The sequence below is a fragment of the Columba livia genome, chromosome 4, assembly GCF_036013475.1.
Source record: "Columba livia isolate bColLiv1 breed racing homer chromosome 4, bColLiv1.pat.W.v2, whole genome shotgun sequence".
In the NCBI taxonomy this organism is placed as follows: Eukaryota; Metazoa; Chordata; class Aves; order Columbiformes; family Columbidae; genus Columba; species Columba livia.
In genome coordinates, this window is record NC_088605.1 from 45,456,889 (window position 1) to 45,471,440 (window position 14,552).

The window sequence follows — 14,552 nt, forward strand, 5'->3', positions numbered from 1 at the left end:
AAATGTCTCTCTTTTACAGGGACAGCTAAGTACAGTGCATCTGAAGCTGAGAAAACCAGGGGACCAATCTACAAGTTCTTCAGTGATCTACCCATTTATATGCTAAACAGAAAACAGGAAATGCCCAACTAGATGTTACAGTCACCTACATATTTCTTTGGAAGTGGGTCTGTTGTAGTTATCTCTACTGTGTTATCATAAATACACTTGTAGTGTACGGAGAAAAAATGCCACAGAATGGATCCTTTACTAAAAAAAGAACTACAAAGGGCAGCTGTTATCATATGCTTAAACCTTTTATAGAGCACTGAAATACCATGGATGTTCTTCAGATCCTTCTGCTTCCTGTGCAGCACTGCCTCTGATGGGTACCAGCTCTCACTTAGGATGTTGGAATTTTTTTCACTGGGTAAGAGCATAAGTTAGTGAAAAACAGACTATAGAAATCCTCCAAAGTTACACCACCTTAGAATTTTTACATCTTTGTGTCACTAGCGCAGCTCCTGCTCCTACATAAAAAAAATGAGAGTAATAATTCCGTCAATTATAAATTTTAAAATATTAAGCAATACAGTTAGTGTGCTCCCAATGGGGCTTAGTTTTGCTACACTTATTCAAGTAATCATACGTCTTTACTCACTGAAGCTACTTGCATCATAAAGTTCTATTTTCATTAGGATAACAATAGCAAGACAGGCCTGGCAGCTCTGTTATCCTTTAAATCTTCCTGCCCTTGCATAACTAGAATAGCACTGAAAATTAAAAGGAGACAAGGGAGGAATATAGACGCAAAGAGCAGGAGCAGACATTGTTATTGTCAGTGAGAATTAGTCAGTCAATCTTTCTGACCACAAAGCAATTTAATTTGGCCTTTTACTGCATCCATTTTCTCTGATTAATTTTAATGATGTCAGACTTCTTGTCCCTTGGGGCTGGAAGGCTGCGGGACATTGTCCAAGTCTTTCACCCAAGGCCCTGCGTCTACCTCGCTGCTGATTCTGCAGGTGGAAGCAGCTGGAGTCCTGACACTTCTCAAACATGCAGGTGAAAACCTGACAAGCGTTCTTCCTCTCCCCGTGAAATGTGCCATAACATTAAAGGCCTGAGTTACTGCTCAGCACTTAACAGCTGTTGGCTTTTCCTGACAGCATTAATACAGAATTAGACACAGATGTCTCAACAGGGAGAGATGTTTAATGAAATTGCAGGTCTGCAAGGTTTCTATCAAAGGTGTTTATTCAACCAAGCTCACATCTGCAGGATTTTAAAAGAAGAATGCATCTATATACAAAAGATAGCAGTAGCTTGAGTCATTTGCACACAAAATGACTCCACTTGATGTGAGAAGGTTTGCATTTTCTGACTCCCCTTACAGGAAGTCTAATCTGCTGTCAACCGATACATACAAGCATTGCCTGTTTGAAAAGTTCATTGGCTGTTACTAAGACCAAACACAACACCGAGACAGCTGTGTCTCATTCCTCTGTGTTCCAATGCTTTTCCTTAAAATCACATCGAGTACTACTAACAAAAAAAGGCAGCTTAAAAAATAAAGCTTAAAAGAACTTTAACAATAAAGTAGCCTTCCATCCCCCCCCCCCCATTTTTTCCTTTTTGGATATCTATACTCCATCTGCTGCTTCTAATTCTAATGCTCATGAATAAATTGGAATATATGTCAGGAATATATGCATTTTTCATAAACTGCTATATAAATTAAGTTGTCTTAAATTTATTAATCTTAATCAGCCCCTTCTTTTGGCCCAGTGTTGCAATCTGTTCCTTCAACATCTATGTTTACTCCTGTATATATTAAATCCATTAAATTCAAGTTCCCTGGTAATATGCCTGAGAGCAAGAATCTGCTAAGAGAAGCTTGTGTACCTCCTTAGCCTGACAGTGTCTTCTTCAACTATTTACAAGTCAGGATCAGGATATAAAAGTGAGTGGATGAATCTGACGGCAACATGGGTTTCTACTTGATTTCCATGACAGCACATTTTATAGATATTACTAGCTAAGATAACAAAGGTCAAGCCCAGATCAGAGGTGTCAGTAGTGGATGACTCGCAGTGGAGGCATGTCACTTCCCCAGCCCGTGTAACCCAGAAGGTATAAAGTTGATTATATTTCTGGTTTTACTTCCGGACAAGCAAAAAAAAAAGGAACAGCATATTTTGGCAGAACAGGCATAGCCCTGCAAAATACATTGTAATAGATTATTTCATATGAACTGGGAGGAAAATGTGAGAAGGTAAATTTTTAATGTTTGTGCTTGAAAATGTCTGGGAGAGTGTCCCACAGGTAAAAGATCTCAGTGTTGTTTAAAATTGAAAAAGCTACTTGACCCCTTGACTATGTTACTCTGCTAAGCCAATGCACATGCAAAATCCAAGAGCCAGATGCACTTGTAGCCAGATGTCTAATTCCCAGTGATGTCAAGAACAGGAAGAGTCATTTATGAGTGGAGACCCTTACAACCAACACCAAAAATCACTTTCTACAGAAATGTACACTAACTCAGGCACTTTGTCGTACTGTTAAGTCTCCTTTCAAGTATAACTTTTGACCTTGGGAAGGAATACCAAAGTAAGCAGAACACCATTTCTCTCGAGTAAGGGCTTTTATGTATTTGGACTTGAGGTACACAACTTTAGAATCTTTAATCTATGTGTCATTTGTTCAGAGGAAACTTTGAACTCAATCTTACAAACTGTAGCCACATGAATAAAATAAATCACTTCTGGAAATTGTTTATATGCATATGAGCCAGCCATCTGAAAAACTCATCATACCTGACTGATTTCTGAATGTAACATGAAATTGCAGACAGGAATTACATTGCACTTTTGATGCTTGTTTTAAAGAGCTTCTGGGCATGGCAGAGATTAACATGCATTTGGGCAGCAGAATTAAATATTAGCTCTAAATTTATTTTAGCCAAATTAATATAATTGCTGGGATTATTTAGAGCATTTTTCTCAATGCTCCATGTATACTTGAGAGAAAAAGAGCAACTTCACCTTCAAACATACATTTCATTGCCCAGTTCATATTTGTGATACATTCATCAGTTATTGATTAAAAAACAGATTTTAATGTTCATATTCATGCCATGAAATCTTCTGCTTTTTATTCTCAATAAAGCCTTCATATTTAATTTCTTTTAAAAGCCTTTGTATTTATATTCAGAGCCCTGCATCCATATTTAGGCATAAATCCCATTCACATCAGTGGGTCTCGATGGCAATTTTGCCTGAGGTAAGACTAGAAGATGCAAACCTGATGTTCATGTGTTTTGACAAAAACATCTTCACACATTTTGAGTTCTTCAGTGCTAACAGTATTATTTTTTTTTCCCCACATTCTACCAACCCAGTCCATTGAATATTTAATAGTACAGGTGATATTAGGTCTGATCATCTGACTCACGTAGATAACGTAATAGTTGAAACCAAAACTTCGTCCTTCTATATACTGTATGCAAGGCTGGAACATTGATCTAAATGAATACAAAGTCTTTTAAAAAATCCCATATACATCAGCAGTAATGTAAAAGAAGATAGGATAAAGTGAACATTAAAAAAATAATAATAAATATTTTGCTGCCACCTTCTGGAATTTAATAAAATGGGCATCTCAAATGTTTGTAACATGGACAAAATTTAGCCTTTAACAGGAATGGCTAATGTTATTACACAGAAAGAAAACATATATTTTGACTTTATTACTTTGAAAATTCTAAACAAGTATGTCCAATTTCACATTTCACAGAAAGATGGAATAGCACAGATTCAAATTTAAGACTTTTATATGTGAAAACAATAGAAAAAGATGTCCATCAAGCATAACTCTCAACAAATAGGCATGAATAATCAGGAGATTAAGCATTAATTGGTCATAAAGAAATATAGGTAAACAAAGCAAGGAGCTGCTCACAGGTGATACCTAAATGTGAAAAATGCAGTTGTGATTCGTGCTAAGATGTTTAATGTTTACAGGTATAACCAAATGAGGCACGGACTCTGAACCTGGAAAAGGGAAAGGTGGTTAAGTTCTATGTAAAAAGTTATGAAACTTGTTTAGGAAGTTATACTGATAGAGGGAACTAACATTTTAAGGGTTAAGCAACTATATAATAAGGGCCTACTAACAAGCTAACATTTTAAACCACACAATTAATATCTAGTTTAGAGTTGTATGTAACTAATGGTGCTAAAAAAAAAAAAACAATATCAAGGCAGGACTTCATTAAATGCCGAGATAAGAAGTTTTACAGCACCAGCTGCAACCTTGAGGAGACAAGAAAGCCAAGATTTACAGCAAAAAGGAGGCACCAGTCTTTAAAAGGTAAGCCAGAGTATACTAAAGAGAATCGAAACTCATCATAGATTTAGAGGAATAATATAATAAGGAAGGGTGGGTTCACGCCCCTCAGGGAAAGCTTATTGTCCACTTTCATGTACTTTGGCCTTTAGTAAGGGAAGAACATAAGAAAGGATTTTGGGGAATAGAACCACTATGCAAACATTTGATTAGGGACACAGGAGCTAGAAATTTGTATATCACTGTAAAACAGGTGACAGCAGCGTGATCTTTGCCTCCAGACTAATCCCAAAAATATGCCCAAGCTAGAAATGGGTCAAATGGGGAAGGGGAATGGGCCTGGAACACAATGGCAAATTGAGTTTTCAGAACTCCCAGGAAAAGGGGGGTACCGATATTTGTTGGTATTAACTAATACTTTTTCAGGTTGGCCAGAAGCATTCCCTACCAGGACAGCAAAAGTTTAGGAGGTGACTAGAACATTGATACATGAAATAACACCAAGGTTTGGAGTTCCAGGTGTTATATCCTCTGATAGAGGGCCACATTTTATTTATGCGTATGAGAAGTCTTTTGCAGAAAACTTTGGAAACTACAGAAACAGCGGTTCGCACTGCAGAGAAAGGATGGACACACGCCTCTCGAGTTAAAGGACCCCTGACAGAAGAAAGAACCTGGAAAGTAACTCAAGGACCGGGGGAATTGAAGTTGAAATTAACACGGGATCGGTGATGTAACTACTTTCAGTATTGTTCATATGAATGTCCAGCATAAATGAAAATCAGAATGTTTTAATAGTTAAGCATGTTGAACTAAGTTGGATATGTAATTCTTTTATCTGTATTTGATGGTTAGGTTGTATTGAACTGTGGTATAAGCATATCCACAAAGGGAAATTGCCAACAGGATTGTGTAATAAGCATTTAAGAATAGAAGATAGGGAAGCCAAAGCTGAGTTGAGAATTCTAACAGTCACTGGAAGAATACAAAAAGTATAGTGAAAAATGATGGGAGGCATTTACTAAAGGGGTGTATGGGAATTTAGAGAGTCCATCAGTGACAGGAAGAATAGAGTGTAAAAAGAGAAATCAAATTTCGTGTCGTCCTGTTGCTCCTGGGAAGTGAAGGCCAAGAGTTTGGAATACGATAAAAAGTCATCACCTAACGGCAAAAATAGGAAAGGCGGGGACACTACCCTTGCTGCCGAGAAGATAATGAACTCGGCTGCCAGCTGCAACCTGGTAGGCCAGAGAGGCAGAGGGTGTAGAAACCTGGACCTGATCCTCTTGCTAGGAGTGGTGACTTACTGTTCCCAACTTAGCCTGGCCAATCCATGTACCAAGTGCTATGAGCGCGTGAGAACAGGACGACTGACACAATATGTTCTCAGTTATCACACTCATGTTAATTCTGGATGTTATGATAGAACAAAATTGGAAAAATGTGAAATCCAAGGGCAGAAGTTATGGGTAGCAACTAATCTAGGGAAAGGTAGACTCGGTGTAGGCTCTGTCTCCTGCCCTAGGGGAGAACAGAGTATCTGTTTTTCACAAACTGGTATGTGGGGCTATTCAGATGGAGGGGGAGTGCAAGATCAGTATAAGGAGGAGTTAGTTAAGAGTGCTACTCAGGAATTGAAAAGAAGGCAAGAGAAACAGAAAGTGGTGCAGAAAAGCAGTGATTGGTATGAAGAGGTAGGGCAAAAAGACAAGGGATTACAATTGCCAACAGTGGGGAAAAACCTGTTTGTAGACCTTGTGGAGAAGATGGCCCGGGAATTGGGTGTCGCGTCATGCTGGATGTGTGGGGGGTCTCAGGTGGTGGAGCAGTGGCCTTGGAGAGGGGAGAGTGTGAGCCCAGAAGGATTACTGGTATGGAACAGAACTCATGTAACTGGAAAGAAAAAAGACCAGAAGGATGGGTATTAAGTCACTTAATCATAGGGCAGATACGCATATCAAGGGACGATGGTAAACTGGATTTTACTGAATACGTTGGGCAAACCCCTTGTAAGTTAGTGTTACAAGTAAATTCATCAAATACCTCTATTCCTCCCACTTGGTGGCCAGGTCCACCTAATGGATATTGGTGGGAAATGAAACAATATGCTGGAAGAATCGAAGCAAAGCAAATCCTTTTGAGGAAATTGGGGATTTAAGGAGATATTGGCAGAATCCTGGCTCTACCGATGTAAACGAACCATGGAAAGCTCCTGATGGATTATTTTGGATATGTGGGAATAGAGCTTATAATGAGTTAATGCCTAAATGGAGAGGGTCTTGTACAATAGGGATAATTCAACCAGCATTGTTCCTTTTACCAAAGGAAAAAGGGAGTTATCTGGGGAAACCTCTGTATGAAACTTTAAACAGAGAGAAGAGGGGTTTAATAAATGTCCCCATAGGAGGAACGCAAACTTGGAAAGATGATGAATGGCCTGCGAAAAGGATAATTGAATACTATGATCCAGCCCCCTGGGCCCAAGAGGGAAGCTGGGGATACCGTACCCCAATATATATGCCAAACCGAATTATCCTGTAATGCAAGCAGTGGTTGAAATAATAAGCAACCGGACAGCTGAGGCACTGAATCTTCTAGCAAGACAATTGTCTCAGACCAGGGCTTCAGTGTACTAAAATCGGGTAGCCTTAGATTATCTCTTAGCTGAAGAAGGGGGTGTCTGTGGGAAATTGAATACTTCTGAGTGTTGTTTGGAAATAGATGGTAATGGGGAAGCTACAATGAAAATAGCAGAGGAGATAAAACGCGTTGCGCATGTACCAGTACAGAAATGGAACTCTATACTTACTAGCCATTGGTGGGATGACTAATTTGGGGGAGCCTGGTGGAAGAAAATAGGGTTCATGATATTATGCGCATTTCTGGGTTTACTGTTTGTACCATGTATGATCCCGTGCTTTATTCGGTTAATACATTCAGTAGTCCAAGGCATGCAAATCTCAGCTATGCCTATAGATCCTGAAATGGCAACAAAAGCAATGGGGCATCAATTTATGATTTTAAAAGATAACACCAAACTGGGCCTAGCCGCCGCTAGGCAGGTGCTGGTTAACTTTGAGGCCAAAGCACGAATCAATAGGATAAAAAGAAAAGGGGGGAATTGTGAAAAATGCAGTTGTGATTCGTGCTAAGATGTTTAATGTTTACAGGTATAACCAAATGAGGCACGGACTCTGAACCTGGAAAAGGGAAAGGTGGTTAAGGTCTATGTAAAAAGTTATGAAACTTGTTTAGGAAGTTATATTGATAGAGGGAACTAACGTTTTAAGGGTTAAGCAACTATATAATAAGGGCCTACTAACAAGCTAACATTTTAAACCACACAATTAATATCTAGTTTAGAGTTGTATGTAACTAATTGTGCTAAAAAAAAAAAAAATAACAAGGCAGGACTTCATTAAATGCCGAGATAAGAAGTTTTACAGCACCAGCTGCAGCCTTGAGGAGGCAAGATAGCCAAGATTTACAGCAAAAAGGAGGCACCAGTCTGGTTCCAGCCGGTTTGGTAGCTTGGATTCCAGCCAGTTCCTTCTAATGAGCCAAAGGTAAAACGTCCACTGTGAGGAAGCTGAAGGAGCCTTCATCCAAAGACCCCTAAAGACCTTTCCTCAAATTCACCAAGTGACACTGCGCAGGCGCAACAGGGGAGGGTCAAGGAGGGGAATAATATGTAAATAATTATCTGAGACTAATTTTAATAAAAAGCGGGGAAGGTCATGAATATGTATAGGCGTTCCTGGGTCATTATGAATATGTAATACCATACTGTATTTAAGCACACTTCTTATTGTTAAAAGTGTGCGTGTTGGGCGGAGAGAATCCCCCGCGCACCCAGCGCTGTTTTGCTTATGCTCTAATGAACACGTGTTTAAGGAATACAAGAAATTGGATTAAATGTTGTTTATCCATAGAAAAAGCGTAAGTTATTTATTTCACTAAATATCAGCGATTCACAATTAATTGTTAGTTTAAACCCAAGGTTACTCACTAGAACTCAGGGCCTCTGTCCCTCAGGTGTGTTGTGGCCTTTATGTAACTGCATTGCTTTTAAAATGTAGCTCCACAGAAATAAACAAGAGGCAAACAGGTCATAAGGCTTTGGGCTCTGTCCTACGTAGTGTCTCCCTGTTTCTGTCAGAGAGATTTCCTTGTGCACAGCATGTAAACATGTAATGTGTTTGGGGAAGGTTAATACATGCAAATATAACACCAGTACAGAGAGCATGTCAGAAGTTCTTTATTAGCACTACGACAACTGAAGCACTAATCTTATTTAGAAAATGGGTGATCACAAGCATTTAAACTGGAGGAAGAAGAGCGTTGTCCCTATCTGTATGGGGTCCTGAAGTCAACAGTTTTCTTGTAATGCACAAGATCAACATTCCCGGAGCATCCTGGGCTGTGGTGGCCTCCATCACTGCTCACACAGTGGGCAGCTGATCTCAGGACAGGCAGCTCGGCAGGGACCTGTGCTGCTGGGCAAGGTGTGTGGTGCTGGCCAGGTGTGCTGCACAGACACCTCTGGGGGAAACAAGGAGTGTGAGGACATGGAAGCACCAGGTGATTTACTTGGACACCACTGTCACTCCTTCATCTCTAAAATTTCATTCAGATTAATGCACAGGTGCTATGAGACTTTTTTTTTTTCTTCTTTTTTTCCCTAGAGAGCACTTGAAGTGAGGTTGTTCCTTATGGAATGCGATGTCCACGTCAGCACAATTAACTGATCATAAGAGTGAGACTGATTAACCTGTTGTCACTCCTGTCTCCTATTGCCATGGTGTGTCCTGAGTGGTATACATGTCCACGTATCTGTCTTGTGGTAACAGCTATGTGGTTTATATGTAGGATAAGGGTGTAAACAATAAACCTTGACATCTTCGGTTGGCTCCCGGAGGGCACGGGTGAAGCCTCACTTTGGCCCGGTAAGAAAGTTGCTCAGGCCTGGGAGAAGGCCCCAGTTTTGATGCATAGATCTGCCTGCCCGCTGCTGTACCCTAACAGCTGTGCGTGTGCCTACGGAAAACAGAGGGGCTCAAGGTGTGGGGTGAGAGGCGGGAGCTCACTGGAGTCAGCTAAAGAGCCCGGCGCCATGACCGCCCGTTCCCACCCGCCCGAACGTGAAGCCGCTCGGCCAGCAGGCCAGGCCGCCGCCGTCACCGCCCGCCCTTTATGCGGCGGCGTTGCCAGGCGACGGGCAGAGCCACGGCGGGCGGGGCGGTGTTTGGAGCTCTGTCAGGTCCGGCCCGTGGGCTCAGGCGCTGCCAGGCGGGATCCAGACGCCGCCGCCATGCCGGGGAAGCGCAGTGGCCGCCGGGCGGCGAGGCGGCGCGGCGTGTTGCAGGTGAGCGGCGGCAGCGCCCGGGCGGGGGGCGCTGTTCCTGGGCTCGGGGAGCGGTGGCGCTTGTGTGCGAACTGGTTTCAGCTACTGCGAGTAACGCGCTGTCAAACACAACAACGGAAAACAAAGGCGATTTGCACTCCAAGTGAGGTTTACTGTTGTGTGGGCAGGGGAAGCTGCTCCCGGTGCGTAACGTCGCCCTAAGACGGGAACGGCCTGAGCTCCCTGTCCTGACAGCCCCGCAAACGGGGCTCTGGCCGAGCACCGGCAGCTGCCTCGGGCAGAGCACAAAACCCGTGTTCAAGTCGAAAAGCCTGCTCTCAAGCCCGCAGTGGTCTGTGGCTCTGGGTCTGGAGACACTGCTGCATTTCATAATGTATTTTTAATAGGTAAGTAAGGCCAGTTGTTTTCAGAAGCCACGTAACCGCCTTGCGTCCGTGATGCTGTGCAGCAGAGCATCCAGAATACCAGCGGTGGCTTCTGTGAAGCTCTTCCATTGTTTTGGACCTGCCAGCTGCTGCAAGTTCTTGTCCCACAGCAGTGGGTGAAGCGGCAGCCCCTGCTCACCCGCTGTGACACCGGGACTGTGCAGACCCTTCTGTTGTGCTCTTGCCCATCAGAACATGTAACAGGGGGGTGAAAAAGTGTCACACGATGTGTCACATGACGATACAACGTCGTTATTGCAAAGAATTGAAGGGGATCTGTAAGGAATGTTTCTTACGGAGGAGAAATAGAAATTAACACTTGGAGGGATTTTTAAACACAGAAAAATTGGGGAAATGATGCTAGAGTGAAAAGGCTCCATTTTACTTATCCTTCACAATAATTTTCAGTTAAACGGGTTAATCTCTTGCTCAGTTTTACTTATGTATGTGTGGGAAGGAGGAATTAGTGCTGAACTTGAAGAAGTGAATCTTCTGTGTAAAAGTTGTTTGTGAAACCATTTCAGGGTGAGCGACAAAAAGCACTTTCTGCTCATGCAGCAAGAGAGCAAGCAGCCGAATACTCAGATGACAGTGACAAAGACGGCACATTAAACGGTAAGAGAGAATTAAGTATTTTTCTTAAGGTTCTTCCCTTTTTTAAGTCATTACTAGATCACAGAGAATCTTAGTGAGTCAATATGATTTAGTGTTGCAAGATTTCATATTTTAACAACTTCTCAATCATTTGGTCCTCCTCTTCCAAGTTAGGAGCAGAATCCCAGTGCAATCAGTGGTGGTGAAACCTGCCAGGCCAGGCACAGTCAGTGCTGTTTCCTACAGTTGTGATGCCCAGTTTTACTCCTTGGCCATATTGCTTCTCCACACCAGGCTGAGACAGCAGCGCCCAGTACTGTGAGTGACAGTGGACATGGGCAGAAAGGCAGCGCTGTTGTCATCTTACTGTTTTCCCAGTCTGGACAATCAGTGAATAAGGGCTGCGGGACACGCTGCAGAGCGTTCTTGCCTGGCAGTGTACACAAAGCAGGAGCAAGCTCGAGCTGGCTGGTTTTTTTTGGGCCAGGATGCATTTGATATTTGCTAATGTTAAGTTTAGCGAGATTGGCCGAATGGCTCTTCTTCCTCCTTAGATGGTGCTGCATGCTAAGGGAAATCGGAATCTGAAATCTCATGCTGTATTTTTAAAGGGACTTCTTCTGTGTCCTGTTTTTCATTCAAATCCGAAAGATCTTTTGAAAGTTTGTGGGATGCTTTAATTTCCCTTTGCTGAAAAGATCTTTAAAAAAGCTCCTCCTGCATTAAATATGTTACTCAATTGTCATGGCATTCTTTTGTCATATTGCTGAAGCATTTGAACATTGAAATAAAATCAGTTAGAAGTAACAGGCTACAGGAAGATAAAACGATTATGGTTAAACATGGGAATCTTAGCATTGGAGCAGGTATCTTCTTTGAGTATCTTCTAGTAGGTTTCAGTTGGGTCAGAAATGAAGAGAATAGAAGGGGAGGATGGATTCTGGTAACGAAAGGTGCCTAGCTTTGTTCTTGTTGACTTGCTTCCACTTCTCATGGCCTTGGAGACGTAGGTGTTTAAAAGGGTTTTAAATTGCATGACAGATAAGAATTAACTGTGAGTATTTGAAGTATTTTCTTTGGATTTGGTCCACGGAAAGAGATGACAGGAAAGGAAGCAGAATAAAGATCTAGTTTGGTGGCTTTGCATAGATCAGAGGTGTGGAAAGAGAAGCGCTCAGAAACTTGAAGTCACAAGAGCGTTACACGAAAAATTCTTTTAAATAATAGAAGATGTAGTTTCTGTGTCCCCTTTTTTCCACTTCTCTCCAATGGAAGTTGATAATGTGCTGTTTTCAGGTGTTGGAAAAGAACGTAACGGAAGGAATTCAGGTGCTGGAAGCACTAAGAAATTGGTTGCTGTTGACAGTCCTCTCTCAGATGAGTATGCTTCGCAAAAAGCAGCAGATTTGGAAAAAGAAGCTGCTGATGACTCGACTTTATCCTTCCATGAAAAGAAGCTTCCACAAACAATGCTTTTAGAAAGTGAAAACATACAGGATGACAGAGAAGATGGTGAAGAAGAGTGTTTGGAAAGTCAAAATGAGGATGATAACAGGAAAAATAATCAAGAGTGTTCAGCTCCTGAAGAAGCACCATGTGGTAATGGTGAAAGTGAGCACTGTAATGACTTGCCTATTCGTGACCTACAGGAAAAATTTTACTTATGTATGTGTGGGAAGGAGGAATTAGTGCTGAACTTGAAGAAGTGAATCTTCTGCGTAAAAGTTGTTTGTGAAACCATTTCAGGGTGAGCGACAAAAAGCACTTTCTGCTCATGCAGCAAGAGAGCAAGCAGCCGAATACTCAGATGACAAAGAGAGTGACAAAGACGGCACATTAAACGGTAAGAGAGAATTAAGTATTTTTCTTAAAGTTCTTCCCTTTTTTAAGTCATTACTAGATGTGGGGGGGGTCTCAGGTGGTGGAGCTGAAAGATTGCTGAAAGATTATAAGGCTTGCCAGAGTCCTGAGGGTCTTAGGTGGGCTTCTGGACATTGGTCGTCTCCAGATATTGTAAGTGAGCAAATAAGGGACTTGGCAAAAGAAAGCAGATTTGAGATTTCTGCTGTTTTGGAAGCAGCATTGATAGCTGCCCCGAAAGACAAGCAAACTGAGCGAGAGATCATTAAATCACTGTAGACAGATTTACAAGCAGAATGGTTTGAACTTCAGCAAGCAGAGAGAGAATTAGCTGATAACAAATGAATCACAGAAAAACTTGCTGCAGAACAGTCTGCAAGATGCCTTTTAGTACTAGCTTTTTTTCTTTGTGGGTATCTTTTTGAATGTGTTGCAGTTTCATAAGTTTTTGCCTGTTGTATGGTATAGTAAGATCACAGATTGACCCAAAATGTACATTTTGTGACGATGAGCAATTTGGCTCTTGACTGTGTGAATGTGGTGATGGGGTTTTGTGTGTGATAGCCATTGCTTTTTTTTTTCTTTCTGGCAAGTTGGCTTTGTTGTGGCATCTGGACTTGCACGGCTCTGTGATAGGCTGTGTCTCATCTCGCTGTGCTGGATTTGGCATTTTTGTATGCGCACCAGATGTGGGGTCCTGGTTTGGGGATGGCGGTTGTGGCGCCCCAGATGAGACACTGATAAAAGCCTTGCCCGGTCCAGCTTGCTGCGGCGGGGGTGGTGCGTGCCCATGGGCTCCAGCGCGCACCGACCTGTTTTGTCAGGGAGACCCAGCGGTGCCTCCACCCGGCTGAGCAGTGAGCGGTTCAAAGGTGCAATGCTAAAATTGAGATATTGTCTTGAAGAAGTGTAATTGTGATCTGTTTGCATATTTGAACTTGGTATTTGGTTTGTGTGTCTGAGCTCAGTATTTTAGTCAGTATATTTACACTTGGTACCAAAATAATTTGTTTGGGGAGATAATTACAAAATGAGCACCGGTTCCATTATTGAAGTACCACCTTGCTCCCCCTTAAGATGCATCTGTACACATGAGAGTAAATTAGTGGGGGAAGTGATTTGAATGTGAAATTCTGAGTTAGCTGTATTGCAGTTAGTGTTGTTCTGTGGATAGACTGATTTGGATCTAAAATTGATGTAAGGGATTGATGCTTAATATGCTGCTTATTGACATCTGTAAGAAATTACAAAAGGTAGGAGCTGAGGGATGTAACTGTTGCTCAGCTAATTGAAATTGCATATAAAAGTTTATAGACGCAGGAATTAAATGAAGAGAGAAAAAGGGCAAGAGGAGCCCAAGCCTGTGCCCGGCAGCTTCCCCTTGATAAGCTGCGGCGAGAAGAAAAAAAAAGGAAAGAAAAAAGAAAGAAAGAAAAAACAAAAAAAAGGTGAAAAGCTGAGTGTCTGCTAAAGCGGTGAAAAAAAACGGCGGGGAGAGCGGCGGCTGCTGGAGCTGGAGCTGCAGCTCCTCTCCTCCGGGCTCGCCGGCCGCGGGGGATGAAGCGGGGGGGGCAGTCGCCGCCTGGCCCGTTCCTGCTGGGCTGCTTGGTTGTGTGAAACGCGTACAGAGCACGCGGATTTCCCCTTAGATATCCACCTTCTGACCCAGGTTCAGAAGTAGGAATTCGGCCAGTAACAGAGAAATTCCTGCAAGTAGGGTTATTAAAGGAGTGTGAGTCCAATTACAACACCCCTATGTTGCCTGTCCGCAAGCTAGATAGGTCATATTGGGTGGTTCAGGACTTATGAGCTATAAACAAAATAGCTGAGGACCTCTACCCAGTGGTAGCAGACCCATACACCCTTCTGAGAGTATTAACACCTAATTTGACTTGGTTTATCATTTTAGATTTAAAAAATGCTTTCTTTTGCCTCCCTCGCCATGAAGCTAGCCAGACAATATTTGCATTTGAATGAGAGAA

General features: G+C 42.2%; 1 protein-coding gene and 1 long non-coding RNA gene across 3 annotated transcripts in view; both read left to right on the forward strand.

The window, feature by feature from the left end:
* Positions 1 to 4,346: 4,346 nt before the first annotated feature.
* The window catches only part of LOC135579362 (uncharacterized), a 36,996-nt gene continuing 26,790 nt past the window's right edge, over positions 4,347 to 14,552 (forward strand). For both annotated transcript variants that reach the window (XM_065061479.1, XM_065061480.1), the window contains exons 1-2: positions 4,347 to 9,691; positions 12,457 to 12,553. In XM_065061479.1, the coding sequence (XP_064917551.1) occupies positions 9,314 to 9,691; positions 12,457 to 12,553 (475 nt within the window). In that variant the 5' untranslated portion in view covers positions 4,347 to 9,313. The remainder of the gene's footprint in view (positions 9,692 to 12,456; positions 12,554 to 14,552) is intronic.
* Positions 9,698 to 12,052, forward strand: LOC135579363 (uncharacterized). Its single transcript, XR_010472293.1, has 3 exons — positions 9,698 to 10,077; positions 10,641 to 10,731; positions 12,007 to 12,052. It is a non-coding gene; the product is annotated as an uncharacterized LOC135579363 (long non-coding RNA).